The sequence below is a fragment of the Carassius gibelio genome, chromosome B23 (genome assembly GCF_023724105.1).
Source record: "Carassius gibelio isolate Cgi1373 ecotype wild population from Czech Republic chromosome B23, carGib1.2-hapl.c, whole genome shotgun sequence".
Taxonomy (NCBI): Eukaryota; Metazoa; Chordata; class Actinopteri; order Cypriniformes; family Cyprinidae; genus Carassius; species Carassius gibelio.
In genome coordinates this window covers 24588590-24615395 of record NC_068418.1, presented here as the reverse complement: position 1 = coordinate 24615395, position 26806 = coordinate 24588590, and the positions used below count along the sequence as shown (strand labels likewise).

Sequence of the window (26806 nt, the reverse complement as noted above, 5' to 3'; positions counted from 1 at the left end):
AAAATTGTCAAATATTTTTACAATTTAGAATAACTGCTTTCTATTTGAATATATTTTAAAATTTGATTTATTTCTTGCGATCAAAGCTGAATTTTCAGCATCAACACTGCAGTCTTGAGTCTCACATGATCCTTCAGAAATCCTTCTAATATGCTTTGTGAAAATATTTAAAGATATTACTGTTTTGCTGTATTTTGGATCAAATAAATGCAGAAGAGACTTCTTTCAAAAAACCTTTGACTGGTTTATATTTCTTCTAAATTGTAACATTTGAAAAAAAAAATTAAAAGAAGAAAATTTTGCCCAACATTTATTTGCATTTATTTGATACATTATTAAAACTGTAATATTGTACAGTACAGTAAAATTTAGAATGAACTGATTTCTATTTACATATAGTTTAAAATATAATTTATTTGTGTGATGTGCAGCTGTATTTTCAGCATCATTGCTCCAGTCTTCAGTGTCACATGATCTTTAGAAATCATTCTAATGTGATGATTTGCTGCTCAAGAAACATTTCTGATTATCATCAATGTTGAAGAAAGTTATACTGTTTCATATTTTTGTGGAAACTGTTATACACTATTATTTAAAAGCAAGCAATTTTATTTATATAGCACATTTCCTAAACCACAGACGCTGCCCCAAAGTGCTTTACAAAAATAAAATGATTAAAATCATACAACAAAACAAACATACCTTATTCAAAACTAAAGAAATTGAGTAATTACAATGAAATTGAGTAGAAATAAAATGTATATCAGAAATGTATCATTAATATTAGATAAAATATTAGTTTTATATGAATATAAGAATGATTTTTTTTTTTTATGAATACTTTAATTCACCAAGGATGCATTAAGTTGATCAATCATAAAGTTGTTTGATGTTACAAAAGGTTTGGATTTCAAATAAAAGCTGTTCTTTTACATTTTTATTCATCAAAGAATCCTGAAAAAATAGCCACAAAAAATATTAAGCCACAAAGATGGTTTACACTGTTTATTGTTGTGCTGCTTAATACTTTTTGGAAACCGTGATCGATAGATAGATAGATAGATAGATAGATAGATAGATAGATAGATAGATAGATAGATAGATAGATAGATAGATAGATAGATAGATTAGTGAATTGTTTATCGGATGACAGCATTAATATATATATATATATTAGTGTTTTTCTATTAGTTAATCAAGAGTCTCTCAAGCATTATTTATGTTGTAACATCAACAAAGTGACCTTTGTGCTCTGTCTTATAGGAAACACTGAACTGCTTAGCCCCTTCAGACTCGAAAGACACCATCCAAGAGTGACGACACAAAAAAAGCTGTGTAACGCCCGTTTTCTCCAGACATGATTCAGCTGTTGACGCTGTTCACATGTTCTGCCCAAAATCAGCACATGTGAACAGTGCTTTATGTAACATTAACAGCGCCGGCGACGCCTCTGTCCGCTCTTCTCAACCCTCATCCGTCTACAAGCGCTTGGAAGTACGGTAAAATCACAACACCCAACAATTAATGCAGGGAAGATTCACTCGCACTGTTTGACTGCAGATTGACAGCGCGTGGGACCAATTAGAGCGCAGATTGACTGATGGAAGGGGCGTGGCTTTTGCTCATTAAGCTGATTAGAATATTTAAAGACACAGCACACTGAATTTTGACTTGAGTTTTGATTGTCGTAGCATCTGTTTTGTGCTCTTTTCTTCATACTGCCTCAGTACTGACTGAATTTGATTGGATATTGTGTAAATATTTGTATAAATATGATTTTAGATGTTAATTTTCTGTGATGTTCTTGCTGTCGTTATCTTCTCAAGTATTTTACATGTATAACATTCTGCCTTCTGGTTTTGATGATTGTGCAGAATATCAAATTTTATGAATGTCTTGCGGTCGTATGATGTCATAGGTATGTTATGCTGTTCGAGGAAACTCGTTTCAGTCTTTAACAAATGTATCCTTTCACTGTTTCCTTAAAATACACACACAGAATCATTAATTATAGAGTTATCTTTTCAGTGATTTTGCAATGGATCTGCAAGAGCGTTTAATGCTACTGAGATTATTGAAACTCATACTGTTATTAGTTATCATTAATTATAGATTACCGATTACTATTATAGATTACTTTTTAATGATTCAGTGTTATTAAGCATGCTTTTATCTGGCATCAGATCTGGAAGGATGTTTTTAAAGGGTATTTTTAATTGTTTTGTAACTATAATTTGAGTAAAAGTTGTCAGATTTGTACACGTCTGACTTTAATACACACATAGTATGTTGAATGTTATGAATATGATGGCTCAATTGCTCTTGCTTCTTGCATCTTGGTTATTCCATTTGAATGCAAAGATGAGTGTGATTGCATGATCGGACATGATCAGGTCTGTAAGTGCCTTTTGTTTCGCAACCAAAGTATAACCACATCAAAGCTTAAAAAATACAACCGATCTCTGTGTGTGCAGGTACTTGGATCCAAAAAAAAACAAATTTACCTCGGAGCCAAGTCCTTTATTTGAATGTAATGTGTTACAGAAAATACATTTTGTGTTCTGGTTTCATTGCATCACAGTATCTATAGCACTGTTGTAGTTATAAATATAAATATATCTGTCATGCTAATCTATTGAGAAACATTTTGTGATCTAATAAAATCACTCTGTGATGCAAGTACACTATTTTTGTTTTTGTCTTTTAAATGGCAATTGAACTGTTATTTTACTACGATTGATATACTGCACTAATATATGATACCCTCAACAAATATATATAAATATATGTATATATATGTAATATATATGTATTGAAAAGTCGCAATTTTACGCAAAAATCGAATATTGTCAGTTATTAGGTCATGTTTTCTCACTTTTTTTTCCCAAACTGCGACAAACACCAGTCTCCCTTCTTTGCAGAGTGCAATATATCCGCTCAACCAATCACAACGCACCATTCCACGCACTCTAAAAAGTAACAGCCAATCACAGCACACCATTCCACGTAATGTAAACAGTAACAGCCAATCACAATGCACCATTACATGCACTGTAAACAGTAACAGCCAATCACAATGCACCATTCCACGCACTGTAAACAGTAACAGCCAATCACAACGCACCATTCCACCCACTGTAAAAAGTAACAGCCAATCACAGCACACCATTCCACGTAATGTAAACAGTAACAGCCAATCACAACACACCATTCCCTGCACTGTAAACAGTAACAGCCAATCACAATGCACCATTCCATGCACTGTAAACAGTAACAGCCAATCACAACGCACCATTCCACGCACTGTAAAAAGCAACAGCCAATCACAGCACACCATTCCACGTAATGTAAACAGTAACAGCCAATCACAACGCACCATTCCATGCACTGTAAACAGTAACAGCCAATCACAATGCACCATTCCACGCACTGTAAACAGTAACAGCCAATCACAATGCACCATTCCATGCACTGTAAACAGTAACAGCCAATCACAACGCACCATTCCATGCACTGTAAACAGTAACAGCCAAACAAAACGCACTATTCCATGCACTGTAAACTGTAACAGCCAATCACAACGCACCATTCCATACACTGTAAACAGTAACAGCCAATCACAACGCACCATTCCACCCACTGTAAAAAGTAACAGCCAATCACAACGCACCATTCCATGCACTGTAAACGGTAACAGCCAAACACAACGCACCATTCCATACACTGTAAACGGGAACAGCCAATCACAACGCACCATTCCATACACTGTAAACGGTAACAGCCAATCACAACGCACCATTCCACCCACTGTAAAAAGTAACAGCCAATCACAACGCACCATTCCATGCACTGTAAACGGTAACAGCCAAACACAACGCACCATTCCATACACTGTAAACGGTAACAGCCAATCACAGCCACCTTTCCATGCACTGTAAACAGTAACAGCCAATCACAACGCACCATTCCATGCACTGTAAACAGTAACAGCCAATCACAACGCACCATTCCACGCACTGTAAACAGTAACAACCAATCACAACGCACCATTCCACCCACTGTAAAAAGTAACAGCCAATCACAGCACACCATTCCACGCAATGTAAACAGTAACAGCCAATCACAACGCATCATTCCACACACTGTAAATGGTAACAACCAGATGGAAATTATTCTGATGCATTTAATACACAGAGCCATAGATCACTGACAATACACTATATTGCATACATTAGACGAAGCACATTCGATTATGAACGTGATATTGTTTAGCTTGTCAGTATTAGTGTTTTTGTGAGTGCTATTTATGTTTTTGTTGATACAGCACATAGCACTAGTCAACTAAATGAATGTAAAATAGCAAAGATGAATGCACTTTTGCAAGTTGAATGTAAGGAAAATGTCATTTTGGAATTTCTGTGCTCTAATCTGATTAATGTTGTTCACGTTCATGTTCATGATGAATTTTTTTTTTATTGCTGTAATTAATTTATAGTGTAACAAGATGACCCGTTGAATTCATTTTAGAAGCGATGACTAATGGATGTATTTTTAGTCCAGTATATATTGATTATGATATATTATAATTACTATTGACCAAGTTCAGAGGCTGTCATTTGTGGATGAACCCACTGTAATGTATTTTCAACAGTTTCAATATGAAAAATTACTTTCATATTGATTCAATGGATTTATTGCATTTTGAGAAAAAAAAGTGTCAATGATTTATTGCATTTTAGGAAAAAAATTTTTTTATAATAAATCTTTTAAAATCAAAATCTGGATTTAAATTTTTTATGTTATTATAACCTAAAGATGCTATGTGAAAGTTTGAAACAGAAAATATTTGTTTTCATCTTGCCCCTTTTATTGGTAAAGAAATGTTTTTAATCAAATTAATCAAAATTGATTACATTTTGGAACCAGATTCTTCATATAAATATTTTTAAGTCATTTTTTTTTATAGTTTTAGTTACCTATAATAATTCAGTACCTGTAATTATATACAAGCTTTTTTAAATCGATAAATAGATATGTTTTTCTAATTATTAATTCATTTTTGTTTAATATAGCCAAGCATTTTTGGTGAAAATAATAGAAAAGACACTGAAAAGAAAGTGAATTTAATATTTTTATTTTATTTTTATGTTGATGTTGTTATTTTGGCTGTGGTTAATAGCTGGTTGACGTTGTGGAACGATTTATGTTTTAATTTCCTTCGTAGTGGCCACAAACAGTTCTGGTTCAGACTGGTCTGCCATGATGAGGATAGAGAGGGTTGTTTGACCTAGAAGGATGAACGACAGAAACTGTGACATCATGTCTTTAAATGGCACTCCACCCGCAACAGATGGAGAAACGTTTGTCTTTCTTAAGGGTGAGCATGATTTCACCAAGTACATCATGTTCCTGGATCAGCATCCTAATTTATCCTGGAACAACATTCCAATTAACCAATCAGAACTGAGGAATAACTTTTCAGCAAATATCTGTTTTAGGCTTATGATCGTTAGGTGCGTGTACACTCTTGATAATCAGATATCATTTCTCTCAGATTTTAGGAATAAATTCTGGGTAAGGTTAGGTTTAGTGGTAGGGATTGGGTTAAGTCCGATTTTTGGACGATAATGTTGATCCAGGAACATGTCTTACTTTGCAAAATCACAGCAACCCTTTCTTAAGAGTGTTTTGTCACGTCTTTACTCGCCTGACCTCAGATGCCTGCTTGTCTTATCTTTATTGAAGACATTATTGTTAAAATAATAATCATATCAGAGGTTTTGTGTAGACTGGAAATATGTTGTGCTTCTGTTAGAAGAACTGTTTGCAACGAAAAAGTCCTCTGTATCGCCAAGATCCCTTCTGTGAATCCAAAGTGTCTCAATGACAAACGATAACAGAAATTTTTAGGCTGTTGCAAATAAAATAAAACTTTCCTCAATTGCTATAAAGCCGTATATATTGACAGTTTTGATCGAGCTGCTCTCATCTTCTCCTAGTATTATTTTAACATCTCATCTATAGATATGACTAAGAGAATGAAGGCACGATAATTCACATACAGACATTAAAGAAGCATGTATGAGCTTGCTTTAATGATATGTTACAAAACCTTTACCAGTAGCAATTGCTTTCAAAGAAAAAACTAAGTATTTAAAAGAAATCTTTAAACATTTCTGTTTTTTATGTTTACAGTTTCTGGGAAACCTCTATATAACATATAATGCATTCTGTGTGTGTGTGTGTGTGTGTGTGTGTGTGTGAGAGAGAGAGAGAGTGTGTGAGACCTGTACAGACGCACTGAAGGCAGGCGGAGCTCGTGACCACAGTGGGCTTCTGTTAAAAGCATTTTGCGCGAAACTCAGTGTTTGTTTTGGTGACGGACAGTAGTTCGTGAACATGGCGCTTGTTTGGAGGAAAATACTCGTACTTCTGTTTGTGCACTTCGTCGGTGAGTAACTTTTAAATTTAGCATTAAATGTCTACGCGACAAAACTGGATCGTACTGGATTTATTTGCACATATAATCAACAAACGCTCGATGTGGCACTTCGTCATTTGACGTAGCGCCGCTATTCCAGCCAAGTGAAAATATTTTATTTACAAACATAATGTTTGAATTAAAGACGATATATTTGACTGTTTATGTGTTTAAATGGCTTTAACCAGCCTGATGTCTAGTTTGATGGGCACCAGGCTGGATCATTTAATTCTAATAATCCTGTATTTCTAAGCTTTTTTCCATCAATATTCAGTGCTACTGGCTGATGCATGCTGTGGATTCATACTATAGGCATAACGTTAAACATCAAGTTCATAGCTATATCCCTACATGATGGAGTAGGTTTCTTATTCATACCATTATTATTTTCTTTAACCACACGTTTAAAATAGATTTCCCACCACCTGAAGTCAAACTTATAATATCCTGAAGTTACAGGTCAAAGATACTGCACTGTTTACATTTTTACAGACTATCATCATATTGGTACAGTAATTACTGAAGTGGGTTAATTGCAAGCATATGTTATTTTTAGTATGACTGCCAACGTGCATACTAATGAACAAAACTGTTGAAGTAATTGATATAACTACATTCTTGTTCACCGTTATTTTTGTTGTTGAGCTGTGCTTTAAAACTTTTCATTTCAGTGTCTCAAAGACGTGTTCTCCTTCGATGTGGTGAACCAAAAAAATATCCCGACAAGCAGGTGCTTGAAAAATATCTCCAAAAAGTAGAGTTCAATGATGGAGAACGAGTGATGTATAAATGTGTCCCGGGTTACGAAACATCAGCAGGAAGTCGAACATCTTATTGTGTGCAAGGACAATGGCAAACCTTGAACATGAAATGCCAAAGTAAGGTGCATCTGTTTATCTGTCTCTAAAATATCTCTTTTATTCGTTCTTTATTCTCCACATTTTCATATTTTCTCATTTATTCTCTCAGAGAAGAAGTGCAATGCACTTGGTGAAATAGAAAATGGGCGATACAATCAAGGAGGGCGATCATTTGGTGATAAAGCCATTGCTGTGTGTAATGAAGGGTATTTGAAACATTTTTCCTTTTTTTTTTTTGTCTAAAGTCCATAAATTGGTCCAAACATTGTCCATTGATAATAAATAGAAAAGGAAGAATAAATGTAGAGTTGCTTGTCTTTGTCTTTTATTGTTGTAGATCTCTACTTAACTGTTTACTAAAGCATGCCAATAATGTGTCCCTTTCACAATATTAAAGTCTTTTTTACCCATTATTTTTCTCATGCAGATATATTTTGAAAGGAGAAAGAGTCCGTATGTGCACAGAAAAAGGTTGGAATGGGACGGACCCTATTTGTGAGGGTGAGTTTAACCCTTTATCATGTTAAAATCATCACAAAGATTTATCTTAGATTTATTATAACACTCCAAAGTTTGTAATGGTCATGCTCATCAAAATACAAAATACTGTGCAAAAGTGTAATGCAGTAGCCATTTCGACAGACTCTTACAGTGTATTAGATGTTAAGTATGGCGGTAAATCCCTCTTAAGGTACTTTTCTAAGATTTGTTGAAAACAAACTGGCTCTGCTGCTTAATGTTGCCCTCTCGTGTTGGATTCTTGTAACTGTTCATCAGAAATCATGATTTTGGCACAATCTTTTTTTTTTCTCTCTTCTTCTTTTTGGTTTAGTGTCAAAGATCATCTGTTCTGCACCTGCTGTGGCAAACAGACAGCTAAAACCTGGAGAAAGGACACAGTATGCACCCCAAGACACTGTAAACATCATCTGCAGTGAGGGATTTGATCTGATTGGCTTGCCACAGGTCACATGTGGAAGAGATGGCCAATGGCAAGACTTGCCTGTGTGCTCAAAAGGTATTTCATACTGTTTTCACACTTGGTTTGAATGCTTAGTCTGAACCTGATTTCAGCTGCACTTCTTCATCCAGTGATGCATTTCAACAGATACAAAGAGTTAAAGGGATACTCCACCCCAAAATGAAAATGACCCCATGTCGTTCCAAACCTGTAAAATCTTTGTTCGCCTTCGGAACACAATTTAAGATATTTTGTTTGAAAACCGGCAGGCTTGTGACTGTCCCATAGACTGCCAAGTAAAATACACTGTCATTGTCAGAATAATCCATCTGCCATCAGTGGTTCAACCGCAATGTTATGAAGCAACGAAAAACTCCTGCTTGAAAATCAGCATCTTCAAAAAGCTGGTCAGCAGAAGGAAGCATGAAGTGCTCCAAAATTACTTGGTAAACGGATGCAGTGACTTTGGTTTGCAAAAAACACAATGGACACCACAACACCAACAGATTACATTGCACCCCAAATCATCACAGACTGTGGAGACTTAAAGCTGCGGTAGGTAACTTTTGACGCTCTAGCGGTTAATAAACAGAACTGCTTGCATCTTGCAGAAGAACATCGTAGCCGGAACTACTTCTCTCTGTTTATGTCTATGAAGAATCACAAAGGTACTGGGTTACTCCGCCGCAGTACCCCCGAAGCAATCTAAAATAGTCTGAATATAAACACTTATTATAGGTGTACCCTAGTGATTCAGGACAAGCTAAAAACACTGTTTGGAAAATGGATCCATGGTTTACTCGCTTATTATATACATTTTTCTACATTTTGAACACAAACAAAGTTACGGACCGCAGCTCTGATTGGTTGTTTTTTACCGGGAGCGATGGAGTTTCTGCAAATGGCAATAGGACACTGGGAGGAGCCAGAGGAGCTTGATTTTTTCACAGATTATCTGTCTCATATTCTACTGTCAGGACATCATGACAGGTTTAACAAATATGTAAAAAATATATTTTTACAAAAGTTACCTACTGCAGCTTTAACACTGGACTTCAAGCAACTTGGGCTATGAGCTTCTCCAGCCTTCCTCCAGACTCTGGGACCTTGGATTCCAAATGAAATACAAAATCTACTACCATCTGAAAAGAGGACTTTGGTCCATTGGGCAACAGTCCAGTTCTTCTTCTCCTTAGCCCAGGTAAGATGCCCCTGACGTTGTCTGTGGTTCAGGAGTGGCTTAACAAGAGGAATACGACAGCTGTATCCAAATTCCTTGACACGTCTGTATGCCTTGACCCCAGCCTCAGTGCATTCCTTGTGAAGTTCACTCAAATTCTTGAATCGATTTTGCTTGACAATCGTCATAAGTCTGCGGTTCTTTCGTTTGGTTGTGCATCTTTCTCTTCCACACTTTTTCGTTCAACTTTCTGTTAACATGCTTGGATACAGAACTCCGTGAACAGCCAGTTTTTTGGCAATACATTTTTGTGACTTTGCCTTTGCAGATGTTTTGAGTTGATTAGCTGATTGGCATGTCATCATATTCTAATTTGATGAGATTGTGAATTGGTGGGTTTTTGTTAAATGTGAGCCAAAATCCCCACAAAAAGAACCAAAGACTTACACTACTTCAGTCTGTGTGCATTTAATTTATTTAATCCTTGAGTTTCACAGTTTGAATTTAATTACTGAAATAAATGAACTTTTCCTCCACATTCTAATTCATTAAGAAGCACCTGTATATGTCACCTGCAATGAAGGATTCATCAGATCTTTATCACACAAAAGTTGATCTTCTTCAATATTGTGGATACCGGGTCATTGCAACCTGATTCCATTAACACCTTCAAAATTTCATCCTGATGAAGTAGAACATGTTGCCAATCAAATTCATGAACCCTCCAAATTGGAACTTTTAAACCTTAAATGTCGCATAAAGACATGCTTAAGCTAGGAATGCTTGCATGCATGCATATGAATGCTAATTGTGTTTTTCACTGCAAATAAAAGCAATATGTTCTACTCCTGTTCATTATCAGTGATCACCTGTTCAGCACCTGCTGTGGCAAATGGGAGGATAAGACCTGAATCTAGGGTGTACAAACCCAAAGACACTGTAGACATCACCTGTAGTGAGGGATTTGATCTGATTGGCCAAGCACAGGTCACATGTGGACCAGACTGCCAATGGCAGGCCTTGCCTGAATGTCGCCCAAAAAGGATTACAGGTACGTTAAAAGTAAATTAAAACTCCTTAGTGAGTGAGCATTAGGACCTACTGCTCCTGCTATTACTGTGCTATTACTATTACTCTATCATAAACCGAACGCATCATTCTGTATGTGCATTTTCAGTTAATATGCAGCGATCCAAAACAAGGAATGCAATCACCAAAAATTTGCTTCAAGAATCTGCCACAATACTGAAGTGATATAATAGCTAGAACACCCTGAGCAAATACAAGTTAACGTGTTCCTCTTATCTGCAAGACATATCGGGATAATTTTTCATATTGGGCTGATATCTAAATTTAAAGCCATTATCGGCCGATTCTAATATCGGCCCCATAATATTGTGCATCCCTACTTTGAACATATCTTTTTAAACGCACTTTACTTCAATCTCTCAAAATGGCACCCAAAAGGAGCCAAAGTTTGATTGTTAGTACAGATGATGTTTTCTGAATCGTAGTATCACATTAAAGCTGATAATCTTCAATATTGTGAATACTGAGTAATGCTAACCTGGTAACATTAACACCTTCAAAATTTCATCCTGATGAAGAAGACCATGTTCCTAAACAAATTCATGAACCCTCCAAATTGGAAAAAAACTACAAATAAAAGCATAAAGAATATGTTCTACTCCTGTTCATTATCAGTGATCACCTGTTCAGCACCTGCTGTGGCAAACGGGAGGATAAGACCTGAATCTAGGGTGTACAAACCTAAAGACACTGTAGATATCACCTGTGGAGAGGGATTTGATCTGATTGGCCCAGCACATGTCACATGTGGACCAGACAGCCAATGGCAGGCCTTGCCCGAGTGTCGCCCAAAAAGGATTACAGGTACGTTAAAAGTCTCTGTGTGTATGTATGTATAGTCTCAGAAATAAATATGGACATTTGCATATTGAATGCAGCTTGGTTCTCTCACAGATAAATGTGGTCCACCTCCATCATACCCTCATGCTTTCCCCAGAGATGGGTCCTCCACGCGGAGAGAGTATCCATCAGGTGCTAGCATTCGCTACAAATGCAGTATAGGATACGGGCGGGTCAGAGGAATGACCGTTATACGCTGCCAGAATGGCCAGTGGACAGACCTGCCGCTCCGATGTGAAAGTACGCCATAAGAATTTTAACTTAGTTTGCTCTCACTTTCTATACTGAAGAATCAAATGATTATTAGTTGCGGAGAGAGCACCAATACATTTTTTCTTCTTTTATTTAGTAATTATTTAATTATAGAATGCATTGAATAATATATTCATTTATCACGTATGTGACCATGGACCACAAAACCAGTCATAAAGGTAAATTTTTTTACATTGAAATTTGAAATAGCTGAATATATAAGGTTTCCATTGATGTATGGTTTGTGTAATGACGACTTGATAGCTAGGACTGTAACTGTAGCTAGTTGGGAACAAGTGACCACCGTGGTGCATCGGTAAGAATGCAATTGGATGCTGTAAATCTCTTCGATTGGTTTATTAACAGTCAGCAGAGGATTATCTGTCTTCATGTATGTATAGTATGTCTGTGGTTCTACAATAAACAATAAAAGAAAGAAAATATCAGCATACAATTAAACAACAGTGCTGACATGATTCAATTAGCAAAGCTAATAAATTGTAATTATTATACATTTCCCTTTAAGTAGCTTTAGTTGCTTATACATATCAAATAACCAAATAAAATACCAGGTAACACATTATCTTCTTATCGAATTAAAGAACAACCTTAATACTGCTAGTTATCAATACTATCAACCCAAAAAACATAGTTCTCTACTTCTCAACCATAATTACACTAAAATAATAACTATACAGTGTCAAGTGAGAACACACATAAACACAATATTAATATAAAACTAATATTTGGCCGAGATACAGCTATTTGAAATCTGAATAGTGGAATCTGTGGATGCAAAAAAATCTAAATATTGAGAAAATTGCCTTTAAAGTTGTTTAATTAAATGAAGTTGTTAGCGATGTGTATTACTAATCAAAAATTAAGTATTGATATATTTACAGTTGAAAATTTACAAAACATCTTCATGGACATTTACTTGATATCCTAATGATTTTTGGAATAAAAGAAAAATCAAATAATTTCATCATTGATTAATTTTTATTATATTACCTGGTTTTATCTTGTTATTTTCCTTGCTCCTGTGATGCTTGCACTGCAAAAAAAAATGTTCTTTCTCAGTATTTCTATCTTGTTTTTCAGTACCAAAAATTCTGGAATCAAGATATATTTACTTGAGAAAAAACTTGAGATATTAAGTCTTTTGTTTTCAAAGAGAGAGAGAGAGAGAGAGAGAGAGATCAAACTTAAATATATAAAAAAAAATATATATATATATACACACACAAATGTGGTCAGAAAAAATAAATATTTAATGTTTTTAATTCTTTCAAGTGTTTTGATAAATTTTTTCAGAAAAATACCTAATATAAACTTATTTTGCTTCTCAAGTAAATGTATCTTGATTAAAGAATGTTTACTGTAGATATTTGTACTGAAAAACAAGACTTCCTCAAGTACTGAGAAAGAAAAAATCATTTTTGAAGTGTGCTATTGTTTAACCTAATGATTTTGTGGTTTTAAAGGGATATTTGTCTTCTAGAGTTAAAGTTAAGAGAGAATGTCTGCTTTCAAGGTTATTATTAACAGCACAAGATGATGTGAAGCCGTACACTGTTTTCTGTTGTGTTGGAAGAATCTAACCATTCATTTATATCAAAAGGAAAGAAATGTGGATCTGCTGGAGAGATTTCCAATGGCCAGTTTGAGTATACAGGCGTTTCATTTGGAGATACAGCTACCGCCGTCTGTGATGAAGGGTGAGATACAGCAGCCGTTATAAAACTAGTGCAATATCAGTTCTGTTCTTAGATGTAGATAAGTTTGTTTCTTAATCAGATTTGGAGAAATGTAGCATTGAATAACTTGCTCACCAATGACTCTGGATCTGCTTCTTACAAACATGCAGTTTTTCACTTCACAAGATATTAATTGATAGATTGGAGTTGTTTGATTTGGGGAACCAAAATGGTTCCTCTATGGCACCACCGTGAAACCCCTTTTTTTTTTTTTAAATGTCATGGTGTTAGACATTCATCCAATTTTATTTATTTATTTTTATCTTTTATAATGGCTCTCGATAGGTATGAGCTGATCGGCTCAAAAGTGCAGACCTGCAGGGATGGAGGCTGGGACGGAAGGAGACCTGTGTGTGAACGTATGAATGTTTTTTTTGAGATTTCGTTCATGTTTTTGTTGATGCTGTATAGCTTGATTTCAAATATTGCAAACCAAATGCCTATGGATATATCTTACTGCTGTACACAGACGCTGCAGCCTACACCAGTCTCATAGATGGATGATACATGTGTGTTTTGCAGCTGTGCACTGTCCTCCACCTCCAGAGGTCAAGAGCGCTGAGATGATTGACCCCATATATGACCAGGTTCCCTTCGGTCACGTGTTGACCTATCTCTGCCGTTCTGGAGCTCTGATCGGTGAGAGAGAGATTTACTGCACCAAGAGCGGCACCTGGAGCGCTCCTCCTCCTGTGTGCAAAGGTACATATATAAAGAGTGGTCACTGAATATTGACCATAAGATATATGTCAGACATGAATGCATAAATGAATTGACACACTATTTGTTGTGTTTTTTAGACATTAGCTGTCCTAACCCACATGTGCCAGGTGGATCAAGAATGAGGGGCTATAGGGCGGTCTATAGACTTGGGAACTCTGTGACAATCGCCTGCAATCCTGGTTCAAGGCTTATAGGGCAGAGTTTTGTCACTTGTGGCTTAGATGGGCAATGGATTCCAAAACTTCCACAATGTGTGTAGAAGTCTGCACATGGAGCAATGCAACAAACAAATATTCAGCTGAAAGAATCAATACACCTGGCTGTCTCAAAGTCATAATTAAGCTTATTTCTGTTCACTGTATTTCATTAAAATGAGCAGAGAATTATTTAGTATTTACTCTGACTATTTTTTGTTGAAAATGTAGCACTCTTGATTTTTTTTTATTAATATTTTAAATGTTTTATATTTTCTGTTACTCTACAGCATTATATATTATTACAGCTTGTTTTCATGTTTATAATATATATATATATATATATATATATATATATATATATATATATATATATATATATATATATATATATATATATAAAAGACAAAGAACATTCATTTGAAAAAAAAAGTAAGCTATCCTAATGTTACCAAAGAAAACAAAAATCCATATGTACTGTATGGTTATTCCTTCTGTGATAAATTATGTGCTTTACCCTAAAGTCTTATAATAAAAATGGAAAGTGGTTAGCGTTTGAATGTTTAAGTATTTCAAATCCTTAAAAATATGCATATATGTTTAGAGTTAGAAAACAGAAAAACACGAACTACGTGGGGGTGGGGTACATCGACGCTTCACGCACGCACGCGCAGTTCAGTCCTGTAACATATCTATGGGAAGAAGCGGGAAAAGCAGAGGTCGTCTGAGGCATTTTCTACAAAAGCTTATTTTGAGGTATGAAATTTAAATTTTAATGCTTAATCTTATGTAATTGAGTTGTTGATTTAATATTACTATCAATGGCAAGCGAAGTGATTGTAAACAATCTAAGAAAGTCGGCCATAGTTTATGACCAAAAGGTGATTTTCGGGTCATCTATTCTTAATGAATTTGCGTAGTAAAAGTTGTATTAATTTACGTCCTTAATATTTTAATCTGTTAACTACTTTATTAATTATTTTTACGATTACCCTTGAGGCTGTGCTATTCTGTTTAGCTAATCACCGCTGATTAGACTGTTGTGCCTATAACAACAACCTTGTAAAATTATAAATCATAATACATTTTTACATCAAATTTAATATTAGTATGACAAATAACAACTAATTCTGGATTTTTTACCCAGGTATATAAATATGGATAAAAAGAAACGCAAAAAAAAAAACCTGAACTAATGGAGTAAGTCCACAGCCGGAGAGGGCTCTGGTGCCGGAAGTAAATTTCCCATTCATTTCTCCCGTTGACTTTCGGAAAAATCCGTATCTAAAGAGTTTTCGAGCATGTGTGAGGATAACCAGCTACGGCTGAACTCATAAGCATATAACATATCATTTCGAGTGAAAAATACAAGACTGTGTACATATTTTCATTTCGAGCGCTGGAACTACTCATCCCATAAACCACCGCGCCTCATTGAATTCGACTGGAGCCACAACCGCGGCTGCATCCGAAAACATGGCAGGTGACTTGCTGCCTCGCTGTCTTATCAGGCAATGACTTTGCAGGCAGCGTTTTTGCACGGAGGCACCTCACAAAACTGATTTTGGACAGGCGTCTGAGGCAGTGTAATGGTTTAATGATCTACAGCAAAAAATAGAGAGCTTTGGTGATAACAAAGTGAATATTTAATTACTGCAATATTGATTTCTCGCTAGAAATGACATCAAAAGTGGAAAACGTTGATCAGAAACATACATTTACACACAAACTGACCACCGACCACAACTTTCAGACGCCATCTTTATTTTGTTTGCTTAACTCTCACAGAATGTAACTATGGAAGCATATGGGTAGCATTATTAAATTTGGGATGTAATATGCAAAATGACAATGCAATATGTAAAATGGCAATGCATTTCTGTATTTACATTTACATTTTCCAATACATTTGTGCAACGTTTGGTGCAAAATGAAAATGAAAATTAAATTGCATAATTTTCATTTGCCATTTACTACACCAGTTTTAAAATGTAAAATGAATATTAATTTTAACGCTTTATAAGTTGCAAAATTAAAATGAAAATGTATTACAGAAATGATTAGATATGTCTAACATGTTAAAGCAAAAACTGTGGCAAAATGATCATTTAAATGCTATTTTTCTTAATTGCATTAACACTCACAGTCAAGACACTTACATCTTTTTCTTACATCTACACTTACATCTTTTTTTTTTTTGTTTTCATCTGACAGCCTTCAGCTCGGTCTTGTCATTCTTTCAGGCAAAATAAGAGTCAGTGCGAGTGAAGCACTGAAATGTCTGAAACTACACTCACTGTTAATTAGCATAATATTTGAATCAGATGTAGCTGGGCACATAATTCGTGCTGCTGAGACCTGCAAATTAGTTCTAGGTTGTAGTATTGTATGAATATTGTCCCACTGATAAATACAGTGCAAATAGTTCTGTCCCTTTGGATAACAGTGAAGTGGAAATTAAAATCAATAATAGACTGAACAGTTCCATGTCTGTAACATTTACCACTCTCATCTTTTAAGTCATAAGGCACTAGGTATGTGTGTGTGTGACATTAATAAATAATTGTAAAAATGAAAATATTTACATTTCTAAATAAAAATAGTAAAATTAGCTCTATGCTGCTCAGTGCTCCTGTAGCCTACCCCAGAGCGCCCTCTCGCGGCTGTAGACGGTAATGTTTTCTCTTGGTCTTGAATAAATGTGACATATAGTCCAGTGCGACTTATATATGTTTTTTTCCTCGTCATGACGTATTTTTGGACTGATGTAACTTATACCGAAAAATACAGGTAACATTATTATTATTATTTATTATGAGAGTAATTGACACAGACTAGAACTTTAATGTTTCACCCAATTCAGCTCATATCTTTAGACTCGTCCGACTCGTGTTGCTTGTATAACTGGCCAGACTTACCTTCCCAAAAAATCCTATTTAATTTTATTTCATAAATTTAACTATATTTATTTCCACTTTACTGTTATCCAAAGGGACAGAACTATTTGCACTGTTTTTATCAGTGGGACAATATTCATACAATACTACAACCTAGAAATAATTTGCAGGTCTCAGCAGCACGAATTATGTGCCCAGCTACATCTGATTCAAATATTATGCTAATTAACAGTGAGCGTAGTTTCAGACATTTCAGGGCTTCACTCGCACTGACTCTTATTTTGCCTGAAAGAATGACAAGACCGAGCTGAAGGCTGTCAGATGAAAACCGATCCGATTCGACCAATCAGATGAAAGCAGCGTTTCAGCTCCGCCCACAAGTCCGAATGAAATATTGAAGCCATAAACCGAAATGATCAAAACATACACAGACCAACTGTCTTGTCTATGTTGTCTCACTTGATTGAATCCTCTTCTTGAGACTTGAGTCTCTGACCTTCTGTAAGCCCCGCCTTGTTCACACAATGATTGACGTGGCGCGAGGGCGGGGACACGTGATCGGCTCGGAATGCATTTTCAATGTGCACATTGAGTTTTGCTACATTCATTGCGGGACACCGAATGAAAATGCAATCGTAAGTGTCTTGACTGTGAGTGTTAATGCAATTAAGAAAAATAGCATTTAAATGATCATTTTGCCACAGTTTTTGCTTTAACATGTTAGACATATCTAATCATTTCTGTAATACATTTTCATTTTCATTTTGCAACTTATAAAGCGTTAAAATTAATATTCATTTTACATTTTAAAACTGGTGTAGTAAATGGCAAATTAAAATTATGTAATTTAATTTTCATTTTCATTTTGCACCAAACGTTGCACAAATGTATTGGAAAATGTAAATGTAAATACAGAAATGCATTGCCATTTTACATATTGCATTGTCATTTTGCATATTACATCCCAAATTTAATAATGCTACCCATATGCTTCCATATGTAACGCACAGGATTGTGGCATATCAAAGGCAGCGAAGGATACATCTATGCTGCCTTCAAAAATCGGCCAGATGAAGGCATCTCATGAGACAGGAAGTGAAGCTAACATTGAATTCGGATTTGCCTTGATGCCTCACGGCCTTGGAATGCATCCTCCGAAGGCAGCATTTTTCAGTTTTCGGATGCAGCCCTCGAACGAGCCTTTAGAGCGACTTCTGATGACGGCGAAGATAAGTCATAAAGTTCGCGCAAACTTTTTCCTCCAGTGAATTTTATTTTATACAGTGAATGTGCAGTAATAGCAGTTCTTTCAGTATTAATCGTGTAAATAAATAGTGTTTTATATAGGTTGTGTATTGATTTTTATATTTACCATCGTGTATTTTATATATTTTGTGTGCGTGTGTGAAAGTGGTTAACGATAACGTCAGCAACATGGTGCAGTGCTTTGCCCCTGACTGCAATCACTCAGTCGTCAACACATGTCGTTGCCATTACACAAATGTTCAGTAAATGCACAATAAGGTATGCCTAGGCTAAATATTGTTTTGACGGTGGCATTATAAAATGCTTGATATGACTCATGCCATATGAAGGCTACAGAAGCCTAGCTAAAGTGGACGATAATGCTAACTAAAGTTACCAACTTCCCTGCAAAACTCTCATGGCAGTCAAGGAGATCATGATTGCACTGATAAGTCTACCGTGCAAAAACGCAACACAGGTTTTTATTTAAATTTATTTTCATATCAATGATCTTCAGTCTTCACGGGCCTTCGCGGGGTTTAACCAGACGGTTGCTCCACCAATCAGAAGCATCACTGTGGGATTGTTCAGGATTGTGGGTAATGAAGTACTTAGCCAAGATATCGAGAATAAAAGGAATTTATATCAAAACAAGGTTAGTGCCCCATGATCCTTTTGCGTTTATATGAGCATATACTATCGCTTAGTACAGCCGTAGCTGGTTTTAAGTCTACCATTTATGGTTACGTTTTTATGGCTTATATCCCAAATGTCAATGCAGAAATTGAATTGAATTTTTACTTCCGGCACCAGCTGTGGGCGGGACTGTGATGCTCTATGAGTGACTATATTTATGTACTCTTCTGCATTGTGGATACTTTTATGTATTTACTATTATTGTTTATTGTTTACCTTTATTTAAATCTTATATTTTTTTTGCTTTTGTGTTCTAGTGACCTTTTTTCTGTATACATGCAAAGAAATCAAAACAGACAACTTTAGGAACACCAATTTCTTTCATTTAAAAAGACAATACAAAATCCAGACATTTTTACATGAGCATAAACAAATTTCAAGTGCAAATACCATTTCCCATTCCATGAAACATTGTGGCAAAGTATTTTTTTTTTTCTCTAACAAAAAGACACTGGTTAAAAGAAAAATGGGGAAAAGATAAATGAAAAAACAACAACAACACAAAAATTAAAAATAAAACAGCAACATGGATTATTTATCAGAAAAATTTAACATGGTTTAAAATGGGTTTGGTAGAGCAAAGACAGAGGGGAAATTATAAAAATAAAGCAGCAGTCACAGACCGCCAATGACATTGACTAGTTAGAGTAGCTAATACTCTGCATTTCTTTTAGTGAACATTCAACAAAACATTGACTACTTTGCCACAAACTTTTCATTTCATGGCTATTTCACATATGACCCATCCATTTTTTTGACTGAAATATCCAACTTGCAGTGCTGCACACATGACATGTTTAGTAATAGATGGTGAGTTTTCGTTTCTGCGAGTGGGGCAGTATTGACATTTCACTTCTTCTTGGGTTAATTCAAGATTTTATTTTATTTCTATCTTTCTATACTATCATATTTATACATTTAAACAATTATATTAGTGACCCATGTAATAGCTGACAAATGTACAAAATACCTAAAAAGTCAATAACTGCTTCGTAAAATAACCTTTGCAAATATCACACAAATTCCAATCTCTTTAGTTTGGATTGTTGGATTAGTTGGATTTTATGATATAGTCTTCAGGGTTAACATTTTCTGTCCATAACCAAAAAACAAACAAACAAAAAACTGGGTGGGACAACCATGTGTATCTGTAGATGGATTAACTTTAATTAAAAGAGATTTGGATTAAACGCAAAGATTACGGTTAAATGCATTTGATCCCATGTGGAACCAGCAAAGTCAATACCACAAAACTGTCTTTTTTTTTTTAGCACAGAAATGGTCCCAAAACATTCTACGCAATTATGTAAATGCATTTTTTTAAAGCTTGTTTTAATTAATTGCCGTTTTCTGAAATTTGCAAGTACTATGTTGCATTCTGAGCACTTCATTAGTGTAAACTACAGGGAGATTTGTCTTTTAGGTGAACTACTGAGATGGCGAAGAGAATATCATTGAGCAAGTCAAAGTTGATGTATAGAGCAAGCTTTATGTTTTTTATTTTTTTATTTAAAAAAGTTAGTTCACCCAAAAATAAAAAATTAGCATATACACCTAATTACAAAATTAGGTGTATATGATTTTCTTCATTCAGATGAATCCAGTCGTAGATATATAAAAAATGGTCTTTGATCTTCCAGGCTGTTTAATGGCCTTCAGTGGGTGTTGCATGCATCAGTCCAAAAGAAGTGAAAAAAAAGCACATCCATCCATAATAAAAAAGTGCCTCACATGGCTCCTGGGGGTGAAAAAATGCCTCCTGTAGCAAATCAATGCATTTTTGTAAGAAATTTATCTGTATTTAAAACATAATAATCTATTTAATTTATGGAAGCAACTCTGGGGGAATGACGTATGAGGTTAGCTTTGGGAATGCGCTGCTCAGAAGTGACGAATGTGGAAATGCAGCAGAGAGATCAAAACAAATGCACAATGCTGACCTCCATACATCATGCTCCCGGAAATGCTTCTGTGTAAAACTGTTGGTGTGAGCTAGATTAAATTGATTATTACGTTTTAAAAAACTTTTCATACAAAAATGCAATGATTCGCTACAGGAGGCCCGCGTCCACTCTCCGGAGCCGTGTGAGACACTTTTTTATTATGCATGGATGCGCTTTATTTCACTTCTTTTGGACCGATGCATGCAACACCTTTTTATAAAACTATAATTGGATTCATCTGAAAGAAAGGAAGCCATATACGACTGGGATGGCTTGATAGTGAGTGAATAATGGGCTAATTTTAATTTTTGAGTGAACTATTCCTTTAAAGCCCAAAGACTGCATGAATGCAAGAGTGCATGTTTATATACAACTGGGACCATGTGCTTGCAACACATTGGCCAAGCGTTTGCATACTTGCAAAGAGTAAGTATCTGGTGATAATGTTTAAAGTTCTTTTGCGTCAGCCTTGGACATGAGGATAGCACAACGGTAAATACAAGGTCGGGAGAACAACTTGTGTTTGGACTTATCTCTCAGGCTCCAATTAGTCTACGTTTATTTCATATTTACAATATACAAAAAAAAGAGAAAAGTAAATGACCATTTGGACCAGTCCTTTCGTGTTTACATATCAAACTGGGTATGGTTTGACCTCCTTGTTCTTTTCTAACTTTAGGTGAAGGGCTTTACCTATAAACGGGTTCATAATTCATACAAGAAACACTCATGAATGTCCACATCCACAGGTTTATCCCGACACCTTTTGCACTTCAGGCACTTCTCACCACGTTCTGGTGAAACCCAACATCTGTAACCCATATGCTGCTTCTCTTTGGGTCCTTACATATTGTGCAAAATCTCAAAACACTGTCCTTTCATCCTGAAATGTGGAGCGGAGCAATATTTTATTTTTATTTTACTCAAGTCCATCCAACCTGTGGTTTACGTGATTCATATCATCAGTGTATCAGTGATTCATGTCTGCATTATGAAAACATTACTTCCAACCTGTGAAAGAGTTGGGCCCCTCGACTGCTCTTCTCTGTAGGAAACTTATTGAATCGCATTAGGTAAAACCGAAGGCTTAAAGTGACGTTTCTGAAGAAGCAGCAATTGCATGTCCTGCAAAAAAACCTTCACAGAACTGAGTGTTAACAGTTTTTACAATACCAACTGACCTTTTCATCACCCGAGCCTTTCCAATAACCCACATATCTCTTATGCCTCTTATGTTAAATTAACTTGAATATTAGGAAATTGAAGAATATGCAGTTGACAATAATACAATCCGAACAGCTAGACCTTAATAAAACATTACTGTTTTAACAGCATGACCTTTAGAGATTAAATGTATGCTCTAGGAGCTCAAATATAATGCTTTAACATCGTGAAATGCTTGATATGAATTAGATCTTACCAAGAGCACACTAAAAGTACAGATATACAAAAGATTGTACATTTATCTTGAGAACTACGAGTTTACGAGAGCTGGAACTTGGGAAAAAAAGCCTACTTTTAAAGCACAATCACAGCTAGCTCCAGTTCGGCAAAATATTTTTCTTCTCTTTGACATGCTACAACTTTCTTTAGTCTGTACAACACAATCAGGCGTGTTTAAACTCACACGTCGCTCTTAACAGGGGGTGTGGGAACCACCCAAACATCATCTTTCTCTTAGGGATGCCTCAGGACTGAGCGTGCAAACCACAGAACGATTAAAAAAACAAAAACATCGACACATCACAGAAAGGTGACCGACACGTAGAGAAAGAAAACACTTCGGTTTGGCTCGATATGACTGCGTTACATGTAGACCACACAGAAGCTTTTTTCCCCTCAGAGATGACTGACAAGAAAAAGAAAAGAAAAAGGTTAAAGTGAAACATCTGCATAGTGTGGTTGTGCGTGTGCCGTTGAAAATGTGTGTGTGTGTGTGTGTGTATTTCCTTTAAATGTGTGTGTAGGATCCTATTGACTCGAGGCCAGGTGACAGGAGGTGTGTGGAGGCGGATGGCGCTTTTGATTATTTGTACGGACGCAGGAAGGCGGAGACTTTGCTGTGGATGAGGCGTATGAAGGAGCGCGGGAGCATCTCTGTTGAGTCCCGAGTTGAGTACTTGTAGTAATTGTTTGGGTGAGCCAGCACGTCGAACAGAGTTTTAATCAGTTTTTTATCCTGGTGAGAAACAAAAGAGTGAAATGGAATGAGACCTGGAATAAAATGCATCATCATGTATGGTTATTGCATGGAAACAAGCAGTTTAAACTATTTTAAGTAATAAAATGATTCAGTTTAAGCAATTTACGGGTTTCCCATAAAGAGATATAGTAAATGAGACATAAAAAAATAACACATGCATTGTAAAGTTAGACTTCATTACAAATTCATTACAAATTGTTTTTCTTGTTTTCCAGTATAAATATTTAAACATTGTTAATTTAAGAAACTAAGTTGCTTTTTTCTAAAAACAACAGTATTGAAATTAAGTGAGCTTTATTTAAAAGCTCACTTAATTAAGTGAAACAAGAAATACATCTGCAAGTCGGGACAGAAAAGTAAATTCGTTTTAAAGGGGAAAACTATTTTTTTACCCATTGGTAGATACTTTTTCTTTTCTTTTTTAAACAAAAACTTGCTTTTGATACATTGTTTCAAAAGACTTGCACTTTAAATCATTTTACTTCTCATGTTAATTTATCTTAAGAATGTTTAGATTTGTATTGGGAAAAAAATGCATTTCATTTTGCAGTGCATTCCATGCAAAACTGACCTTAAGTATTTCTTGATGGTTTTCAGAGGCGTAAAGTCTTCCGTCTCTTACAATGTCTTCAACCAGTTGCTCATAGTCTTCTAAATACAAGAAAATCAAACACTTTAGTGACAATGAAACCCATCACAAATCTTTCTCCTGAGAATTTGTAGCATTACACACACACACACAGACAGACTAGGGCTGATCTCGAGACCGTACCATCGTAAGTGACGTATGGAATCTGAAATCCGCGAGCGCTGTTTACATCGTTGGATTTGAAGTTGATCCAGAGGCGGCGCGATCGTGCTGTAAATGCAATCGGCCTCTCATACGTCTGACATGTTTCGTAAGTGGTGATAGAGGCCGCTGACCCTAAGGAAAGAAAATGTCAGCATTCAAATCAAAGCTTACCTATTTTGAGGAGTCTTTTCACTTTCCACTAACATGGAAAGACTGCAGACTGGTAAGTCAATATTTTATAACACTAATATCAAACCTAGATTGCTGTACAGAGGTTTGGGTTTTAAGTGTTTTTTTTTTTTTTAAGTTGTTTCTTATGCTCATCAAGGCTGTAAAACAGTAATCAACTGTAATAATACAATTTAAAATAACGGTTTAATATATAATTTTTTTCCTGTTATGCAAAGCAGATTGGCCATCATTCTTTACTCCAGTTTTCAGTGTCACAAGATAATTCAGACATCATTAGGCTTTTTCAACTTCTTGCGGCACCGCAAAGCAATGCATACCCACCCTTTATTGGTATTTAAATTGTATATGTTTATGTTGATACAGATGGTGCTGTATTAAGCAGTATATTGTTTGTGTTACTCAAGAAAACATTTATGAAACGTGTATTTGACAAATACTGCATTTAATTCACTTCCCCTGTGAATGAGTATGCAAACACTGTGAGAGCGTCACTTCCGGGAGCAGAATGCGTCCAACTTGATGCCTCTGCTTTTAATTTCAGCAGGCTAGTGTAGTTCATCTCACGCTCAGAAAAAAAAAAAGTACAAAAGCTGTCACTGGGGCAGTACCTTTTCAAAAGATACACTTTTGTACCTTAGATGTACCTTTAAGGTACCAATATGGACTCTTTTGGTACAAAGCCTTTTGAAAATGTATCGCCCCAGTGACAGCTTTTGTACCTTTTTTTCTCAGAGTGCTCGAACAACCCTTTTCTGATTTATCGGCAATATGCTGATTGATTATTAATGTTGGAAACAGTTGTGCAGCTCAATATTTTTTGGAAGCCGTGATAGTTTCTTTCATAATTCTTTGATGAATAAAAAGTTAAAAAGAACAACAATTTATTCAAAGTATAAACCATCACTTTCTATTTATTTAACACATTCTTTCTTGGAAATAAATATTAATTTATATAAAATAAAAATGACCGACCCCAAACATTTAAAAGAGGTACATTTGAACAGCATATATATATATATATATATATATATATATATATATATATATATATATATATATATATATATATACACTTTTTTTTATTTACAATTTCATTTTTAAATTTATATATATATATATAATTTTTTTTTTTTTTTTACTTGGAATTCAAACCATCCTGAAAAAATTATCATAGGTTGAAAAAAAATATCAAGGAGTACCAACATTTTCCAACACTGATAATAAATCAGCATATTAGAATGATTTCTGAAAGATGATGTGACTGAAGACTGAATTAATGATGCTGAAATTTCAGCTTTGATTACAGTAAAAAATAGTTTTAAAGTATATTCAAATAGAAAACCGTCATCTGAAATTGCAATAATATTCTTCTGTACAGTATTTTTTAACATTATTGCAACTTTGAGCATAAGAGACTTCTTTAAAAAGGATTCAACTTTTGAACGGTAGGCTACGTTAACGTTAGCTGGCCATCTTTAGCATGTTGCACTGAAAGTGTGAAATCATTTTTGACAGTTGATTTAAAGGTTAAGCCTAGCAGAGAACAAAAACTTACCGTTCTTCCTCATTACTAGCACATCTCCACACTCATCCTCAGATGGGAGGAAGATCTCCGGAACCACGATCAGAATCTTGCGTTTGTGTGGAGGGTTGATCGTCCAGACGCACTCTACATTGGCCGGGTAGTTTCCTGGATAGTTGGGGGACTCGATGTACCCGATGAACTCGCCTATTTCACCCCCACATTCCCGATCTGAACACACCACCAACAAACAAGACAACATTATGGTAAAATGGAACATTTCTAGACCTGGATAACTTTTTATTCCTTAAATGCTAAAATACAGGTTTATCCTGTAAAACACATCAACTCCCACAAAATGCGTATTGCTTTTATTTCCAGATTTCAAATTAGCCTGATTATTCGACTGATCAGAAGTTGTGCTTAAGAATGAATGGACTCACTCTTGCATTGAGACACACTGATGGCCCCGTCGAAGTCTGTGGTGGTGTTTCCAGGACAGGAAATACAGTAGTTCTGTCTGAACTCAGCCTGGTAGGTTCCATGAGGACAGCGGATGCAACGATGAACTGAGGTGTTATAATAGTGACCTGGAGAACACAACACTACACACACAAACACCAATATCACATGGGCTGATTAACCATGAAGCATCCTTCGTGCACGCATGGACCACAAGAGTCTGACGCCCAGATTTACTAAAGAGTACAAATTAGCGCGAGATAACAATTCTATTAAAGTGCAATAGAAGTGGAATGAACCGAAGTTAATCAACGTGCAAATTAAAGAATACAGATGCAGCTGGATCATTTCCGTAATTATCGACGTAATCTATAAAATGCAACGCAAATTAGCTTAAGGTCGCAAACTAGCTTATGGTAATCAAGTGCGAGTAATCTACTAAACATATGCACAAAATGCGTTAAGACATGCTTTATTTGGTCATTAAATAACAATGTTAAATAAACCACAACCCTT

General features: G+C 35.5%; 3 protein-coding genes and 1 long non-coding RNA gene across 13 annotated transcripts in view; 3 read left to right on the top strand and 1 right to left on the bottom strand.

Annotated features, from left to right (window-relative positions):
- Positions 1–2477, top strand: part of pfkfb2a (6-phosphofructo-2-kinase/fructose-2,6-biphosphatase 2a) — a 17245-nt gene extending 14768 nt beyond the window's left edge. Inside the window, exon 16 of the mRNA XM_052594997.1 lies at positions 1264–2477. Within this exon, the coding sequence (XP_052450957.1) occupies positions 1264–1317 (54 nt within the window). The 3' untranslated portion in view covers positions 1318–2477. The remainder of the gene's footprint in view (positions 1–1263) is intronic.
- A 3815-nt stretch (positions 2478–6292) lies between these two features.
- On the top strand, positions 6293–14529 carry si:ch73-217n20.1 (complement receptor type 1). Of its 3 annotated transcripts, XM_052593067.1 has the most exons (12): positions 6293–6451; positions 7153–7359; positions 7451–7547; positions 7769–7842; positions 8174–8359; positions 10345–10533; positions 11187–11375; positions 11466–11651; positions 13285–13381; positions 13706–13779; positions 13943–14122; positions 14221–14529. In XM_052593067.1, the coding sequence occupies exons 1-12, from the start codon at positions 6400–6402 to the stop codon at positions 14400–14402; spliced, it is 1713 nt and encodes a 570-aa protein (XP_052449027.1). In that variant the 5' UTR covers positions 6293–6399; the 3' UTR covers positions 14403–14529. The 3 variants fall into 3 exon arrangements, with proteins under 3 accessions (XP_052449027.1, XP_052449029.1, XP_052449028.1); XM_052593069.1 differs by lacking the exon at positions 10345–10533; XM_052593068.1 differs by lacking the exon at positions 11187–11375.
- A 469-nt stretch (positions 14530–14998) lies between these two features.
- Positions 14999–26350, top strand: LOC128011893 (uncharacterized). Its single transcript, XR_008182667.1, has 3 exons — positions 14999–15093; positions 25881–26094; positions 26210–26350. It is a non-coding gene; the product is annotated as an uncharacterized LOC128011893 (long non-coding RNA).
- Positions 19477–26806, bottom strand: part of scube3 (signal peptide, CUB domain, EGF-like 3) — a 99653-nt gene continuing 92323 nt past the window's right edge. For all 8 annotated transcript variants that reach the window (XM_052594672.1, XM_052594671.1, XM_052594664.1 and 5 more), the window contains 5 exons: positions 26272–26433; positions 25862–26059; positions 24094–24246; positions 23893–23972; positions 19477–23297 (listed from right to left, as the gene is read on the bottom strand). In XM_052594672.1, the coding sequence (XP_052450632.1) occupies positions 23145–23297; positions 23893–23972; positions 24094–24246; positions 25862–26059; positions 26272–26433 (746 nt within the window). In that variant the 3' untranslated portion in view covers positions 19477–23144. The remainder of the gene's footprint in view (positions 23298–23892; positions 23973–24093; positions 24247–25861; positions 26060–26271; positions 26434–26806) is intronic.